This window comes from Pholcus phalangioides, unplaced genomic scaffold, assembly GCF_987345545.1.
Source record: "Pholcus phalangioides strain wild (caught in Gottingen) unplaced genomic scaffold, Ppha-v1.0 ptg000019l_1, whole genome shotgun sequence".
Lineage (NCBI taxonomy): Eukaryota > Metazoa > Arthropoda > Arachnida > Araneae > Pholcidae > Pholcus > Pholcus phalangioides.
The window spans coordinates 10,817,043-10,836,407 of NW_028301612.1; the positions used below are offsets into that span (position 1 = coordinate 10,817,043).

The following is a 19,365-nucleotide window of genomic DNA, read 5'->3' on the forward strand; positions in this document are numbered from 1 at the left end:
AAGTTTGGTGCCACTACCGTTTTAAGCGAGATTGATTGATTATCCGATGAAAAAAAGGCAAATTGTGTCATAATACACACACAAGCAGACACGAATAATAGGAAATACCCTTGAAGTAACGCTTATTACACAGGAAGCGCGGATCAGAGCATATCTCAGAGAGAGACACTGACAACATATAATCATCAGTGGTGTAAGTAAGGAAATTAAAAGGTTGCATAATAGGCGAGGAGAACAGTTCAATAAGTGATCATATAAGGTTGATGATAATGTTTGGGAAAATATGCAGGCTGTTCTGTAAGCCCTAACGCTACCATTATCTCACCAACCGTTCGTTGTAAAGGTATGGTTCCAGTTACAAAAATGTCCATAACGTGTTTAGGAATCACTCTGTACCAGTTTCGAAACTGAAAATACAGTGTGTGTGTGTGTGTGTGTGTGTGTGAAAAAAAAGAAATCTGAATTTTTATACGGTCCTCTAACTTCCACTTAGAATGTAGTTGCCCCGTCTCTCCTGAACCCCACAAAAAAAAAAAATCCACTTTTCCAAGTGCAATGGCCGCTGAAATATTTGAATTCAAAAACTGGAGAAAAGTTCGGCAAGAACGGCATAAATGAGGAAAAGAAGCCTTAGTAATGCTGTTCCTTTATACCGTTAGTATGGGATGTTATTTTTCAACCTTTCTCCGATTTTTTAATTCAAATACCTCAGCTAATATTGTACTTAGAAATGTTGAATTTTGTTGTTGACCTCAGGAGAGACAGGACAATAACTTTCTAATTGGAAAAAAGAGGACAGGCGGACTATAAAAGTTAAGATTTTTTTTATTTCGTGACACACTGTATTTTCAATCCCAAAACTGGAACAGGGTGATTAATGAATGCATTTTTTAAATCGGGACCATACCTCTACAATGAACTGTTGATGAGATAAAGGATGGATTAGGATTTACAGAACACCCTGTATATAGCTCAGCTTTCTAAAATTTTTGTGCGTAGGGTAGGAGGGGGCGTTGAAATACCGCGTACAACGGTTTCTTCCCGGTTAATGCTGGTAGCTGGTGGCCACTACCGAAACTACGAAGCTTTCCCTTTCAGTAACTGTTTGTAGAAGCTAGACGTACCTATGTGTTGTGTTTTCTTTTCTGTGAGGATTTTTTCTTATTTTCGTGTACGATGAATTAATAAACACGTTTCATTATTTTTAGTATAATCAATAAGATTCAAGTGATAATGTTGTATCATTTGAGGCAGTGATAGCGACTGTAATAGGCTACATTTTGGTGGTGTAGTTTGTTTCTTGGTTTCCGATTCTGTTCCGAAGGTGGAGGTCTCCATGGAGAGTTGGGTTATTTCCAATGTCGCCCACTTGAGTATTGCCATTATCGCCCCAGGCAATATTACGAACATTTTCGAAGTAGGGCTTTTTTTTTCCAGATGTCACGTAGAAAGACGCGGGAAAAGATTAAAATGAAAGAGGTAGTAATAGCGGAAAAAATAAAGAGATGGGCTATTGAAAGCGTCAGAAGCTTTTCATGTACTTGGATCTATAGTAAAGAAATCTGAAGATGAACTTCAAAAATTACTTGATGTGCCGCTAGGACGAAGACCTGTTTTGTCTCCTGGTGTAGAAGATCAATTTGTTGAATATTATTTACGAATGGATAAAACTTATTATGGACTTACGACTAAGGATGTAAAAAAGGATGACATTTTTAACTTGCTATTAGAAATAATTTACGCTACCCATTTTCTGAAACCCCCCCCCCCCCCCCGTTTAGTAGGAAATGGCTCACTCTTTTTTTTTCAAGAGAAACCCTGCCTTGTCTCTCGAAAAGAAAAAAAACGGAAAAAGCACTTGAAAGTCCGTCAACTTCTGGAAAAACATCAGGCAAAGCTGTAAAGGAACTAGCTCCAGAAAAAAACGTAAATCGGAAAGAAGTTTCTTCCTTTTCAGAAGATGATGAAGAACCTCTATATGTGTCAACTCAAGGTTTCTAGAATATATAGGTGTCAACTGACGACAACGACAGCAGTTGTGACGAAGAAGATGATGATGTCCAATATTCAATTTGCGATGGACTTTACACAAACTTTGTCATGGAGAAACATGGTTAAAATCTGTGATATGTAACAAATGGTTTCACGAAAAATGAGATAAGAGGAAGCTATTGAAAACAAAAAGCTACGCTTGTGTAAGAATGCTTCTAAGTACTTTTTTTTATTTTGATGGTGTATTTAGGAAAAATATTAGAAAGGGGGTATGTCTCACTATGTTTAAAAAAATAGAAAAAACTGCCTTTTATTACTTTCAATTTTGCTGTGTCTTAATTTTCACGTTTAATAAAGAAAGTTTTGATCGTAAATTAAATTTTATTTCAACCCATTTTAGACGTAGGCGATATTAGGAATTAGGTCTTTTTTTAACAGGAAAAATACCGTGGTCGAAGAAAATTTTCTTGGGTGTGTTGAAATTATGTATTGAAATTATGTATAATTCAGTATATTTTTGGATAACAAAGTTTAGATCAGGGTTCTCAGCGGTGGCCCAACAAAGGTTTTTCGAAGAAATTCTTTGATAAATTGCTCTGGGGAGCCGCGGATAAGCGTTAATTAGGATAAGGAGCGCCATGGGTGAAAAAATTTCAAGAACCCCTGGTCTAGATAAAAGATTAGAACTCTATTTTTAGACAAATTGTGCATGGATTAGTCCTCTGATTAAAATAATGGCTCAAGTGGCAAATATTTGGGCCTCCTACCCTATTTCTAAAAGAAGCTCAAGATTTCTGAATGTCACTTTCATTCGAACCCGCGACATGTCATAGTTATCAACGAGTGCCACCTCGGCAGCATCGGGGATTTCTGAAGTGCCGTCCAAAAACACAGGGAAGCCCAAAAAAGGGGAGGAGGCAAAATTCTGGAAATGCCAAAAAGGACTTTACAACTTCAAAAGAAACTCAAAAAAAGAGCAAGGGAAGGCAGAAATTCAGATAAATCCCAAAGGGGGAAGAAGGTTGAAATTCAGAAAAAAAGCAAAGAGAAGAAGGGCAGAAATCCAAGGAGAAAAGCAAGGAGAAGAGCATAAATGTGTATGTGTGTATATAAGAAAGGTCAAAGGAAGGCAGAGGTTCAGCAGAAGGGCAAAACAGAAATTCAGAAAAGGAATGTGTTAGAATCATTGGTGGATATACGGAAGGGGGGGGGGGAGAGCGTGGGGCACCCAGCGTCAAAGGTGGAGTCGACTGATCTAATATATATATAAATTGGCATCATCATCATCGTGCCCCTCAGCAATAATGGCCGTGCCCCCTCCCCCCACACTTCCAAGTCTATAGTAGGAGTAAAGGGCGTACGATCCCGCTTGGTACCACTTATTTTCATTGTATCAGTACCGATTCCTGCGTCCGTGGGAACGATCAAGTCTTTAATCGATGAAAATTCTTGGAAAAGGTATTATAGGGGGAAGGGGGCATCAGGTACCAAAGTGCTGCAATCTCTGCCTAAACTCGCCCACGCGCAAAGCCACCCATCGTACAGCCCGCCACTGCCGCGATACTGTACTTGTAGAGCGTATCATATCCAACATTACTTGACCTCTCGAATATCACGCTATATCTGGGCTATATTCAAGAGAGATTCAAACTACTTTAAGTGATTCGTTGATGATAATAACCGCTCTTTTGGTCCAATTATAGATCGAAGTAAAGATATGATGATGATAATATATATAAATATGCTAAGTTTTTCTATTGCTGTGGGGTTAGTTTCTAATTGCTGTGCCAATGATTGGGTTGAGGAGATAGAAGTCAAACGAGCTGCTCTTATTCCCCGATTGACGGGCGTATGCTGCTAATTGCGGCCCTAGTTGGATGAATTGCGAGCTTTGCGGGATGTGTTCTAGAGCGAAGTATGAATTCGAGTGAGAATAGAGCGCGCGCGCGAGTGGTGTATATGTGTTGTGCGGATCGGATCTCCGATAACATTGGCTGATATCTACAACAGTATAAGGAAAGATATAGCATTAAAAATAAGAATAAAATCCGTTTGCCCCTGACATGGATAAATACATTGATTAACGTTATCCCATTACAAGTGTGTGTGTGTATCGAATTTTTTTCCTCCACCGCGATTACGCTTCGTTAAGTTCCAGTAGCAGTAATAGAAAACAGATTATTGTGTTTGAAACAGATTTTCATCAATCGAGTTCGGGGTAAACAGTTTAGTTCTTGTTGGACGAAAGGGCCGCAACTAGGGGGTGGGGGAAAGCGGGCAGGTCTGGTGCCCCGGGTACTGTACCAGTGGGGGCACCAATTTCACCCTTTAACACCACCTTCAACATTATAAAATGCCGGCTTACCCCAGCTGAGTTGCGGCCCTAGTTGGATGAATTACGAGCTTTGCGGGATGTGTTCTAGAGGGAAGTACGAATTCGAGTGAGAATAGAGCGAGTGGCTATGGCATAGCCTACGGCAGGCGCTTTCATCCTTAGACACAAAGCGGGCCACATTTGAAATTTTAATGAAGCTCGATAGCCACTGTGCTTTATTAAACATATGTTATCGAAGAGCTCGGAGAGCCAGACGTTGAAGACCTCTGGATTAGAGCAGAAATGCACAAATTTTTCAGCTTGCTGGTCATATTTCACCCTGAATAATTTTGGCGGGAGGAATTAAAACAGAATCACCTTCAAAGCTGCTTAAATGTTACTCTTAATACAGCTCTTAAAGTAGCTTTAAGATTGAACTATTAATCAGTGGCGCATTTACGGTTTGGGTTACACGAATTTTTTACCGCCTCTCTCTCATTCCAGTCTGATTTTCTTGACTACTCATTCCACGAATTCGCCTACTTCTTACTACGCCTGTATCTCTAAGTCACGGGTCTCCAACTGGTGTTCCGTGACAGCTTTTTTAGGGGTTCCACATGATCAAACGCCACAGAACCCTTACAAATCCCGGATCCCGAAGAACTTTCAAAGAAGAAAACTTTCTTGTTGCTAATATTCACAAAGCTTTTCTCCGCAAAGATCTTTGTTTTGAATTTTAACGAGATAGTGTGTTTAAAGAAAAGTCCAGATCCCTTGGATGATTTTTGGTAACATGTGGGTGACCAAAACAGTGTGCAAGCATGGTAACCTAGAGAATGTTGAAGCATGTGAATGACTTAAAGAATGACCTCATGAGCGAGGGACGAAAACTGTGAGGGTGTTGAAAGCATGTGAACTATCGAAAGATAATGACACATAGACATATTTACGGTGGGGGGGGGGGGTAAGCGGGATATAGTTCGGGACGGATAATTCATGGGAAGGAAAACAAGACTAGAATGGATAAACGACTAAAATGAATAACGGGGCGGCAAAATAATTTGTATTGACCAAAGGCCACAAAACGATAAATCCGCATCCGGGGAGGTGGCGCGAAGCCCTCACCGGAGGGCCTAAAATTATGTGGCCATTGTTAATTGTGAATTTCGTGAAAAAATGAAGATGAAATGAGGAAAAAAATGCTGATAAGCTGAATAAAAATTCTTATTTCGGTGGTACCAAGGATCCTTTTTATTTTCCAGATAATGGACACGTTCTCTTTAATTTCACCTGCATTTCAGATCTGTTGTTTCCCTGCACACAGAATTTCGATATCTGTGCGGAATGAAAAACATCATACAATATAGGGCTTTTTTTCCCTGCTTAGCAGGAACTGTGTACACGAATGTACTCTCATTCTCAGACGCTAAATTTCCAAATTTTGTAAACTTATTAATCATGAAAAAATGATGTCTTTCTTAGTTACTTTTGTCCCTAACCAACAAACGAGCAACAATAGAATTTTATCAGCCGAAATATCCCTTTTAGAAAATAACTACAGTCGAATCCCGTTATAACGAACTCCAAGAGACCGGAGGAATCACTTCGTTAAAACGAAATTTCGTTATAAAGGAATTCCAGGTTACCTAGCATTGTTTTTGTGTAAACTTATTAGGGGGATTAGAAAAGTGTTCGTTGAAACGAGATTTTCGCTATAATAACGGTATTCGACTGTATACATTATGTATTATATTCAGAAACATCCTTTACATATAACTAGAGCTCCTTCTGCCATCTATCAAATAAAAAAAGCAACTGTTAATGATCCTTCAAAATGGAATTGATAAAAATTGATGTGCACATGAGAAACAATACATTATGATATTTATATATAAATATCTTTTAATCAGTAATAGAGAAAAATTTCAACAATCGCAAAGTGCGATTATGACCGAAAAACAGTTTTATTTATTTTAATCTTTTGCAATTACATTTTTCAGGAATTACAAATATTATTTTACTATTCACAAACATCAACTGTTGAAGTTTTGGTGCAAACAAAATTTATATATATATATAATCAATATTATTGCTTACAAAATATTTATTAATATCATAATATATTGATTTTTTTCACGCGGTACATTAATTGAAAACCGGTCACCAGTTCGAATCATATAACAGTTGTGTTTTTTACTTGATAGGTGTGTGGCAGAAGGGGTTTCAGTTTAATGATGTTTCTCAATATAATACATACTGTACTGTACTGTGTGCAGTTGTTTTCTGAAAGGCATATTTTGTCGCTGATAGAATTTTAGTTTTACCCGTTTGTGTTGTGAACAAAAGTAACTAAGAGAATGGCATCAGTTTTTCATAGTTAATAAGTTTATAAAATATGCACGCTTAGAATCCGGGAATGACTGTTCCCGTGTATGTACGTAGAGATTTTTTGCTGCGCAGAAAGAAATTTCCCTGTATTGAATAAGGCAGTACGTTATTTTGAGATTCTATGCCAGCGGAAACAGGTCAATGCAGGAAAAATAAAATACATTATGCCCCCATCTGGAAGGAAACAAAGTTAAAGGGCACATTTCATGTAGGAATAGAAATTTTCCTTTTTCGGCGAGCATCTCGTGCCATAGCCCACTAAACAATTGAATGTCTAGTCGGCGGTGCTCGTGCGCCCCCAAGACTGAGATCTTTAGTGGAACCTTCTGAATATTGAGTTTATAGTGTAAAACAAAAGCCGCCAACTCAGATAAACACCCTATAACATGGCCCCCACAAGGGGTGGGCTGACAAGGCTCCAGCCCTGGGGCCCGGGAGGATTTTAATTTTGTTTTGTTTTTCAATTCTATGAATTCATCATAAAGGAGACCCCGTGAAAGTCTGGTCGGGGTCCCGTAAAAGATCCCAGCCTAGGGGCCCTGCTTCAGGATGTGGGGGTCATGCCCTATAATTCAATGATTAGCTTCATGATTAATTCAAGCATTTTCATTTTTTTGATTATTTAAAGCACATCTCACAGAGTTCTTGCACGATAGCTCTGACGATGGTTATATAAAAGCTCTTCATTCGTGAATATAACTCTCACGACACATACCAATCTGACTCATTTATTGATTTTTCATCCGTAGAAACATCTTTAAAAACTTTCGTAAGCATTTCTACATCATCGTTCACCTACTAAAAGATGACCTTAGAAGCAGCTACACCGGGTTATACCCATTTAAAAAATAGCAAAGTTGGAAATTTCGTAATCTATATTCGCGTGGGGTACGAAACACTCCTTGCATGTGCTCGCGGGATAAACTATTATTAAAATAATATTATTAAGCTATTTTTCGTTTTTATTCTACTAAGGGGTTCTGCATTAGTTGCTAATAAAGAAAACACTTATCTAAAATGAAAATATAAGGATTCATTCATGTGTTGTAAGGAGTGTAACTTTTTGTTTTACTTACGTCTGACAGCTAAAGAAACAAAAGTCTGCATGTAACCGTCCTTGTTGTTAGCGAGGCAGCCTATGACGTAATTATCATCGGAAATGACGTTTTCGATGAACAAGACTGAATCCGGGAGTCCGTCTTCATTATCGAGAACTGAGATCCTGCTGTTGTTGTATTCGAAGAATTCTCTAGGCATGTCATCTGTTTAATGGGGAAAAAAAATGAAATAACTATTATGTAATTCCAATATGGCCATCAACAAGACCGTAACTAGTACTTGTTAACTAACCCTGCATTCTGGTACCCCAGTCATTACGTTGAAGGTGGTTAAAGGATATATTCAGCCACCCGGGACATCGTCAAGCCCCTGATTGAAGAGAGATACTTCTAGCACCAAATATTTATTATCATAGTATTTCGAAGCTATTAATATCAAAAATGAGATAATTTTTCTCGAGTTTTATCCCCAAAATTAAATTTCTTATTCAAACGGCGCTATACTGAATTCAAAATTTTATGAAATAGAGATTTATTGATTACCACATCTGAACATTTCTGATTTGAATCAGCGGAAGTTTTCTAAGGCCGGAATTACACTATGAAAAAGTTATTTTATAAAACTTGGAGAAATGCAACCAATAAGCACATCTGTTGCATTCGAGCGAATGTAACCAATAGGATTATTGTTTTTTTTAAAGTTTCGTAAAAGATTTTTTATCAATCTTTTATAGTGTAATCCCGGCCTAATCTAAAATTTTGAATTTGATTCTATGAAATGAATACTATATATTTAACTCATTCAATGAATGATCGAGTTCAACTGAATGTCTTTGAACCATCGAAGAGAGAAAAATCGAGAGAAAATCTAATTCATTATTTAGATTCAAACTATAGGAAGATATGAAAAAATCAAACAGTGACTATAATAACTAAGAGAAAAATGCGACATTTATAAATTCGTTGAACACGTGCATATACAGTCGAACTTGATTAATTCGAAGTCCAGAGTCACCGGAAAGAAATTCGAATTATCCAATTTATCTATCCTGAATCTGTTAAATGAATACAAATTGCAAATTAATCATCAGCATTCACATAGGATAATAACTATCAATTATCAAAATTTCATCCTCAGTTACGAAATTGTTTCCTAAATTTTAATAATTTTATAATTATACTAATCGACTTAGTTGCTACACTATTCCACTGTTCTAGAACCAGCATCGATACAGAATTTCTTGACCATGTTTAAAGCCTGATCTATGAAGCCTGATGCTTCCGTTATGAAACTGTTCTCGAAATTTTGCTTATATCGTTCTTATTCCACCACGGAAATATACTTTCATTGAAGTATTATACAATTTTTGTACTTTCCGATACTTCTAATGACGAAAAAACGTTTCAGCAGATTCTCAATGTTCCACCTTGATCTATAGGTTGAAAAACATAATCGGTACACAGTCTGGATGCACTCCAGCTGAACAATGAATAGGCAGAATAGGCATTAAACTAACAAACATACATACATATATGTATATAAAATAGAGGAAAACAATTTTCAACCTTTCATTAGTCTTTAGAAATTTGTTGTTTGACAACTTGATCAAGAAGAAAAGATTTCTTGTAGAATTTTCCCAAACTAAATTTGCTCGTACAAAAAAAATCACGATTTTTCCCCTTCCAACTTTGAATTGTCCGAAAAATTCGAAAAAGTTTTCAAATTAAGCAAGAAATTTTAACATTAAATTGGATAGAAAACTGATGGAAAGTTCGAATTATCAAAAATTCGAATTAAACAAGTTACACTGTGTAGAGTATATTTTGTCAACATCGCTTTTAATTTCTTAATGAATACTCTGATTGTCTTGAAAATTCTTTTCATATTTATGATTTTGGAATACTCTATAACTTATTTACCAAAAAAACTCATTCTCACAATTCTGTCAATATCTCAAAAACCTCTTGTACTTGAATCGAGTTTTTTTTGGAATGAAAAAAATGAAATGAAATAAATAAATAAATAAAAAATAGGACTGTCTTTTTGATTTAAATTAAAATTCTCTCTCAAGCCTCAATATTCTCCGAGACTTCAAATTTATTTCTGGTACATGTTTTTTTCATAGAACTTCATGAAACTCCTCTTCAGTTCGTGTCCGATGTTTTGAGTTCCTTAGAGATTGAATTCATCTTGAAATAATTTGAATTTATCCGAACTATAATTGAATTCTAAGAAGGGTCGAGAGAGAGGGGAAAAACGACTTTACAACACATATTAGATTTTGAGAAAAACGAGTTTGAAAGCTTGGATTATAACAGTTTTCCCCATTAAACCGAAACTTTATCGCTATTTTTTACGGCTTCCAAGTTGTTCTACCCCAAAAATGAATGAACGTGGGTATAGTATTTCTTGGAAGCTACAAAAAGGCGCTGCTATCTCATTTTCGAAAAAATTGCTGTAAAGTCGTTTTTTCCTTGGACCCTTCAGAATTTCTAAAATTTTTTTTTTGAATTCAACTTCAAATGATCTGGATTTCCCGAAACTAATCGAATTCAGTTTAAATTAATCATGTGATTAAATTTTTCTAAAGTCTGATTGCATTCAGCATCGAGTGATTTTAATTTCCCGAAACTAATTGAATTCAGCTTCAAGTAATCAGAATTTCTTGAAACTTAGATTGTATTCATCTTCAGATGACTTGCATTTCCCGAAACTGATCGAATCCAGATTTAAATGTTTGAATTTCTCGAAACGTATCTTGAATTAAGCTTGAGTTATTTGAATTTATCGAAACTGATAGAATCCAGCATCGAATGATTTGAATTTCTCAAAAACTTTGATTAATTTCAACCATAAATGTTTCAAATTTCTCAAAACTTTTCTTTAATTCAGCATCAAATGACTTCAATTTCTTGAAATTGATATAATTGAATTTTTCGAAACTCTGATTAAATTCAGCTTCACAAATGAGGCTTCTTTTTTTTTTGAATCACTCAAAAAATTATTTTAAATAAAACTTTGAGATTTTTTGTGGACTGAATTCCTCCTCGAATTCTTCGAATTGCTCGAAAATTAGAATTCACCCCCTAATACTTTAAAGTACTCGTTAGAATTTATTTCCAATTTTAGAAATTCCTCAAAAACCCTTCAGAGTTAATTTTCAAAAAAAATCTTTTTTTAAACCTCTTGCTTTTGAAAATCCCTCCAGAAAAAACTCAAAAACCACTTCAAAATTTATTTCCGAATTCTTCGAATTTATTTCTAAAACCCACTTCAATAAATTCTGAAATGTTTATAATCACTTCAGAAAAAAAAAAAAATCACTTGATCTCCGAATTCCATAACATATATTTTTTCAAATACTTCTTCAATTCGAATGTCGTTAAGTCAATTCTAACTTCACTCGAGATCAATATGAAGACCATTAATAAATTATTCGAGTTATTAATGAATTTCCTGAAACAAATATTTTCCCTTTAATTTAATATTTTTCATTTTCACCACAATATGTAAGCAACTTATCTTTCGGATCAAGAAAACGTGCGTATATTATGATAAAACATGGCAGACATTCATTCTACTCATTGAAAAATATATCCATATGAGGTAAGAAAATGAGATTTCTCTAACATGTGTTTTCGTAAAAAAGAAAAACTTCTTTAAAAATTTATGGAACATAAATAATCAATTCAAACTACGATAAAAAAGGGAAAAATCCTCTGGAATAAACGCAATAAAAAGCATTATTTTTCACTAGAATTTCCCATTTCAAAACTGCGGCAATATATCATGTGCGAAGAGAGGATAAAGGTGAGGTATTTTGTGACGTTATCTGTGGAAAAATAAAAATTTACGGTAACGCTTTATTTATACGTATATATTTCTCGTACGTACACGTACGAGTCACAGCCACATTCGAAAAACATCACTGGTGCGAAGAGAGAGAGAGAGAGAGAGAGAAAAATCAACAACATTATTTTTTCTGGTTTGAGAATGCAATAGCAATATCATACACGTACCGTTATTGCGCAAATATTGAGAGCTTGGAAACAAAAAGCTCTCCGCCGATTTCCGTCACTGAATCAGAAATGCCTCGACACAGAGCCTCTCAACGCATGTGGGGCCTGTGGCCGAAGCCTCTAAGATCAAGGATCAAGGGAGTGCAACCCTTGGAGAGTGCGGGTCACTTTATTGATTACTAAACATGTCGCGGGTCACTTGAGTGAAAAGTGGAGCCCGAATTATATGCACTGAAACAGTGGCAGATATGCTCCACAAATATGTAAATATACACTTAAAATGCCAAAATATGCTCTACAAATATGTAAATATACACTTAAAATGCCAAAATATGCTCTACAAATATGTAAATATACACTTAAAATGCCAAAATATGCTCTACAAATATGTAAATATACACTTAAAATGCCAAAATATGCTCTACAAATATGTAAATATACACTTAAAATGCCAAAATATGCTCTACAAATATGTAAATATACACTTAAAATGCCGAAATATGTATATATGCACTTAAAAATGCCAAAGTATGTAAATATACACTTAAAAATGCCAAAATATGCATTAGAAACCCGAAAATATGCATTAAAATAACCCAAAATATTCATTAAAAAACTAAAATATGCTTAAAAAAAGCATTAAAAAAACAAAAAAAGCATTAAAAAAACAAAAAAAGCATTAAAAAAACAAAAAAAAAGCATTAAAAAAAACAAAAAAAAGCATTAAAAAACTAAAATATGCCTAAACACCAAAAAAGCATTTAAAAACCCCAAAACGTGTATAAAAACAACAAATATGCACTAAAAAGTTCTGAAAAGTTCAAAATTCCAAAACATACACCAAATATCAGAAAATATGCATTAAAAATCACCATGCAAAAAAAAAAAAGTAGATATGTTTTTAAACTTCATATCTCATATTTCTTAGTGCATATTTCATTTACAAAAAAGTATCCCCACATTTGTGTATAATACTGCTTATGCAAATATAATTTCTACGTATTTTTTATTGAGACATTTTTAATTTCTGGTTTGTTGTAGCTATGCTCGGTAACGAAACATCAGTAACAAAAGAGTGTCGACACTATTTCTAAAATAATTGTACATTTTTGGTATATCTCTAAGAATAGCCTTACAATAAAAACGGTTGATATTAGGAAAATACAGAATTACAAACATGTCTATTAATTCACTGAATCCCACGTGCAGAAAAAACTCGAGAAAAAACTGAGAAAATATTATGAGCAATATTTATTTCAAAAATTAAAAAAGAAACAAAGTGATTGAGCTTAAAGAAACCTTCGAAAATATGCATTTATTCTGAAAATTCTTTGATTTTATGCATTAATGCTGAAAAAAAAGCTGAAATATGCAAATGAATATGTACCCATGCACATATGCATTTGAATATAATCCGGACTCTAGGGATAATAAGTAAGCCACTTAAGGGTGGTCTCATACCTTTTAACATAGTGAAAAACTATGTTCTCCGGTAGATATATAATGAAAAATACTACTTAACCATTAATTTATTTCACATTTTCGATTATATATACAATATACAGTAAAAGCCCTCTTAATGGACACCTCTCAGATGCGGTCACCTCCTCTTTTACGGCCAGATAATAATTTCCTTATATTCTTGCATAATAAAAGTATGCATTTCAAACTTCGTATTAACGGTCACCCCTCTTTTACGGACGAATTTTTTTTGTCCCACCGGTGTTCGCAAAAAGAGGGGTTTTTACTTATGTCAATATAAAGTTTTATATATCTCTAAAATACTTAATTTTTTTAAATTTTCAAAAAAACCCCATTAAAAACAGCTTGGGTGCATAATAAAATAGCATGACATCAATGTAATTCAAAATTGAAATTTAATTGACTCAATCTCATTTAAAATTAAATTATAAATTTAAATTTTTTAATTTCAAAATTTAAAATTTAATTTTAAATAAGATTGAGTCAAGAACTCAATCTCTTGCTTCATTTCATGAACTGAAGTTTCCTTTATATTAGGGCTGGTCCCCCCGATTAATCGATTAATCGTGTAGGTTAATCGATCAATTGTGTTAATCGTAATTAAAATTTTAGTTGAGTTAATCGGCTCAATCAATTCGATTAAAATTTTCATTAAAAGTTTGTGAAGTAACTTGATTTTTTTGAAAAAAACCGTCATAGATTATACAGAACATTTTGTACAAGTGATCATATTTAAAAATATTCGAATCAATATTTTGATCAAATTAAATTCAATGAAAACTGATGATTTCACTTTCAAATTGAGTTTGATAGGAGTGCAGGTGTCGCTATGACAATATCGTATATTCCCAATTCTCTCCAGGGTGACCATATGTGCCATATTTCCCATCTGTCTATTCATTGAATCTATCGTTTGGAAGATTCAATGAATAGACAAATAAAAGCATAAGAAACGTTAAATTAAATTTTATACTTCAGAAGTAGGCATAATATGATGTGAATATTTTTCTAAGCACACATTTCATTTTTTTAAATTTTCTCTCCCCTCCTTCCAATTTTTCCAGTTTTGCAGTCTTTGACGACATCTTTAGAATTTATACTATGCAACAAATCTGCTTCTACTTTTAGTAGAGATGAAGCATCAAACCTCTCTATTGTACTGCAGCTATATTTATTTATTTTTAATGATTGGCGTAATTCTGGATTCAAAATAACAAAGTTACATTTTTATAACTTTTCTCATTAAAATTTTGCTTGATTCAATATTTTTTTCTTAATTAAGAATTCTACTAAATTTTACGCATCCATCTGTTAGAATTGAGCAAGCCAAAAACACCATTGAAACGCAAAATTAGGGTTATTATCACTATTTTTGAATTTGCCAAAATGTACGTTTTGGAATTTTTCCTTTCATATTTTCCAAATAGACACACGTTTGATTTTTTTAACATCTTTTTTTCTAGTCTTTTAAAAACATTTGAAGATATTTTCTCCTATTGACCGCTTTTTATAATTTCCTGAACCGGCTTGAGGAGGAATCACTCAACTCCAGCATGGCCAAAATATTATCCACAAGTGCTTTACTTTATTTTTGGTTAATCACCATCATCGGGTATCTTTTCTTTCTGATATATTTTCTGAGTTTGTTTGCAATCTAGATCGGTATGCCATATTTGATTGCGACCCGGCCCTAAAGCCATGCGCTTAGTCTGATGGTCGAAGTTCGCACTAAGAGACCTTTACTGAGCACGTTTCTTTCATTCGATCAAAACTGTCCATTCAAATTATACTGTTACAATTATTATGCTAATATCTGTGCGGTCGTCATTACGCTTCTCCCATAAACATTCATATACATACTAGGGCAAGCAAATATAAGTAAATTAAGTAAAATAAGTCAATACAAGAGAAAAAAAATTAAATTGCTTGAGGGAACTATCCGCTCCCATCAACTAAGATAACCTATACAAGACTGCCTAGCCAAAAAATAAAATAAAACACAGCATTACCAATCAAGGCCGCTAAGATCAAGGAAAAGATCGCAAACCCATACAGTTCTTTCAGCCCTTCACTTGAGAGCTGTTTCTCAAAAGAAAAAGAAAATAGACAAAAAGGAAACAAAATAAGCAGTTCTGGGACAATCTGTTCCCAGTAAATAAAGCAAAACGGTTTGCAACAATAATTCATATCGATTTGTTAAACTAAGGCAACAAATTCGCCAACGATATAGTTATCAGCTTTTCCTCTTAGGGGCAGCTACCCCACTCTTTTCTTCCTTTCCTTTTTGGAACAACGGATTTGTGTCTTTCATGGCCAAAATTCCAGATAGATTTTTGTAGCTTCTTGTAATATCTCGATGTAGAGTTCTCGCACCTTTTTTTTCTTTATCAGTGTTAAAAAAGGAAGTTGTCGATCTAATACGGGGATAGTCTGATCTCTTCTTTCTTTCCAAAATGGGCACTCATAGATATAGTGTTCCCTTTTAACGTCTGGTGTGTAACAAAATACACATGAGCTGTCTCTGCCGTGCTTCCACCCTTGATAGTGTCCTATAGATCCATGCTCTGTGAAATATTGATTTATAAAAAAGTTTAAAAAAAATCTAGATCGGTATACCCGCAGATCAGATCTGTTGCACGGTTTAAGTTCATGTCCTTATTCTGCATAACTTTGGCCTACTCGATACCTGGGACTACCCGGCCATGCCTCGGGGAAGTGCTGAGAGAGGACCCTAACAATTACATCTAGTTATAGTTTTAGAGAGTAAGTATATGCGAATTGGAAGGGAGGTATTTTTATCTAGAGGTGGAGGGCATCAAAAGCATACACAGGATTGAGACCTTTCGAGGGGCACAAGGAACCTTTCTAGAGAAATTTTGAGGTAGTACTTAATTTTCAAAAAACTATTGTAAATTAACACATATTGATTTTTGGCAACAAAATATTTTTAATTTTTTCATCATCATGTGCAGGCTACAGGGCCCCTACTGGCGAAAGCCTCGAACCTATGATTACTGTTAAGAAAGCTCTGGTTTTACTTTATGGAAATTTTGTGACATCTCTTTCCAAAAACTCAGCATTAACTTGAAAATTTGCAATATTAATTTCTCTAGATTTGAGATTTCAATATTGTTGCTGTGGAAGTAAGATATATGTGCGTCTCATCTTGCGTCAAAGAGAAATTTGAAGATGCTTTCATTTACAATATGATCTTTGAGGATTTTCTACCTAATGGTTGATAATGTGAGAAAAAAAAAAATGTACGTTGATAAAAAAAGAGTATAATTTGATTTACTTTTCGCGATGTCCTAAGCACACGTGCTTAATCTGGCCCTGGCAGCAGGTCCACGTACACGGTTTACAACGGTGAACTGGTTGTGAATTAGGAGCGCGCAAGTTCTTATAACCGTCCATTCTCATTTGCATATTTCCACCGAAGTCTTTCGTACTATTGCCACCTATCGGCTGTTTTTTGAGTTATTTCTTTTCCTGTCTTAAAAAAATTCCCGTGACCTAGCGATGCACAGTTTGTTATTTCGGCTATTTTTCCGGTTTTTTATTTAGTTTTAAATTTTCTACGGACGCCCACCCTGTAGTATTTGGCCACAAAAATATTCGATTAAAATTAGGTTAATCAGTCGATTAATCGATTAAACTTTTTTGATTAAAAAGTTAAACATTTTAATCGATTTCCAGCCATGCTATTTTATCATGCGTGTAAGCAGTTTTTAATGCATTATTTTGAAAATTTGTAAAAAATTAAGTATTAGAGATACGTAAAACTATATGACTGACAAGATAGCATATGCAATAAAAAATATGTGTAAAAATTTTTTTGAAATAAATCCATGGTTTCACCATGTTGAAAGATGGGAAACTACACCGAGTTTAAGGGCCACCCTTGAAATGCGCGGGGAACGGTGTGAAAATAATAGCAGTGTCTCCCCTTAGCCTCTGATTTTTTTTATTCTGGGGGGAGGGGGGAGAATCGAGAATATTCAAAAAATAATCATAAAAATTTTTAATAAATACGAGAAATAATTTCAAAATTGGCGAAAATTCCGAATTCCAGAATTGATGAAAATTTGGAATAAATGAAAGAAATAGCTTCACATTTGATGAAAATTCAGAATTGATGGAAAATAGAAATCGCAGAATTAGTGGAAAATTCAAATTCCCAGAATTGATGGAATATTTATTAAAAAAACAATTCTAATATATGGCGGAAATTCGGAATTTGTGAAGGAAATAATTCTGGAATTATTTCTTCCACAAATTCCGAATTTCCGCAATATATTAGAATTGCTTTTTTTTTCTATTTCTTTCCAGATAAAACTGGAGAATTCCAGAACTATTCCACAATTTATGAAAGAAATTATCTTTACCGTAAATGCGCCTTTCCCCAAAACTGGTACCGGTGCGACCGCATCCGTCGCACAACACTGAGGGCGGTTCTGCCGCGTTTCCCTTAAGTGGTCTGTAAATGTGCCGGGGTGGTCAATTAAGTTATCTGTAAATGTACCACAAGCCACACATCCCTTTCACACCCTGCATGCACAATTGTGCGGGTTGCTTTTTACCACTGTAGGAATTTTCTTTTTTTTAACCTAAGGGAGTTAAGCCCTGACCTAAAGGATTGTGTAAGTTTTGGGTAAGAAATATGGTGAAAATGAACTTTGGGAACTTTCATCAGAGATCAGCACTTAAAGTTGAACTTTCAGGGGTTTTTTTTAAATGCTTTCCCCAGGAGAAAGTGTATCCGGGAAAAGAGTGATTTATTACATAAAATTATTTTTTTGGAAAAAAATTATATGAAGAAACCCTGCTGGTTTCAGGAAATGGTATGAAACATTAGGTTATATAAACAGGGTGTTCTGTTAATGGACCGGCAAACTCAGAGGGTTGTTAATAGACCTCAAGAGGAACAAAAATTGCAGAGGAACATGCTGTCGCAAAATCACGTTGAGAGGGTGAAAATCGCGAAAAACGCATGCAGGTTTCGACGTCACGCTGGAACGACAAAAAGTACAATAATAACTACAAAAAGATTTATTTGATTAATTATAACAAGAGTTGTTGGAAGTGGCGGCCGCTGACTTCATTGCACAATCTGCAACGACGTAACAACGATTACCGAAGATACTAGGTATGCTTTTGATGTCTGCTGCAGCGACGACGATCCGCGCTATGAGATCCTCCGGTGTGTCGACAGGCGTCGCATAAACGAGTGATTTAAGATGACCCCATAGGAAAAAGTCACACGGATTGAGATCCGGCGAAATGTGGAGGAAACTCATTGAGAAACAGACAACTAACTGCTACACGTGCTTACTACCGCAATAGCGCTAATTTACGTCGTCTGCAGCGCGTGGTCCTACCCCAGCGCATGCGTTTCGCGACACTGCTTACGTCAGATATGGTGAGCGAACCCACGAACGCATCCAGCGATCAACTGACATCCACCTTTCGTCTCCTCTGGACTTAGAGCCTGCGCATGCGTTTTTCACCCTCTCAACGAATTTCTAAGGAATTGGTACATGGTGAAATGTGCGTGTACGTGTTGTTAGCCTAACGTGAAGTTTGTTACTGTGCAATGGTCGTTATGTGTAGTTCTGCCAACTGAAATCAGTTTTTCTAACTATGAGTGAAGTGAAATAATTGAATTATCGTACCGTTGTAGGCCAGTTGCTTTGGCGAGACTTTTTTAAGGGCAGATCGTCTCTCGCATTCGCGTCTCGAAGTTGGGAACCACAAGAAACCAACTTCAGCCGACCACCATTGTGGCGACGGTGGGGTTCGAACCCGGACCCTCGCGATGCGAGTCTCGTCACTATGACCACATTTCAGCCAAATGCTGTTCGTCTAGTTTCTAGGGTGGATGTTAAAAGAATTATTTTGAAAGAAATTAATGAGCTAACGCACACCCATTACAAAGACAGAAATTGCCAAAAAGTACGGGATTCGAAAAACTATATTGAATCCTCTAATCAAAGATCAGCAAAAGATCATTTCTACAGCAAGCAGTTCTCTAGCGGCGTTCCACCACCCTGAAAATATTTCAGAGAAGCGAGATTCGCGAGAAATATATTATCCGACATCTATTCTGTAGAA

The 19,365-nt window shown here is 35.3% G+C and overlaps 1 protein-coding gene across 2 annotated transcripts in view; it reads right to left on the reverse strand.

Annotated features, from left to right (window-relative positions):
* The window catches only part of LOC149071228 (basigin-like), a 105,121-nt gene that overhangs the window by 31,718 nt on the left and 54,038 nt on the right, over positions 1-19,365 (reverse strand). For both annotated transcript variants that reach the window (XM_089248130.1, XM_089248132.1), the window contains exon 6: positions 7,771-7,956. In XM_089248130.1, coding sequence (XP_089104256.1) covers positions 7,771-7,956 — 186 coding nt within the window. The remainder of the gene's footprint in view (positions 1-7,770; positions 7,957-19,365) is intronic.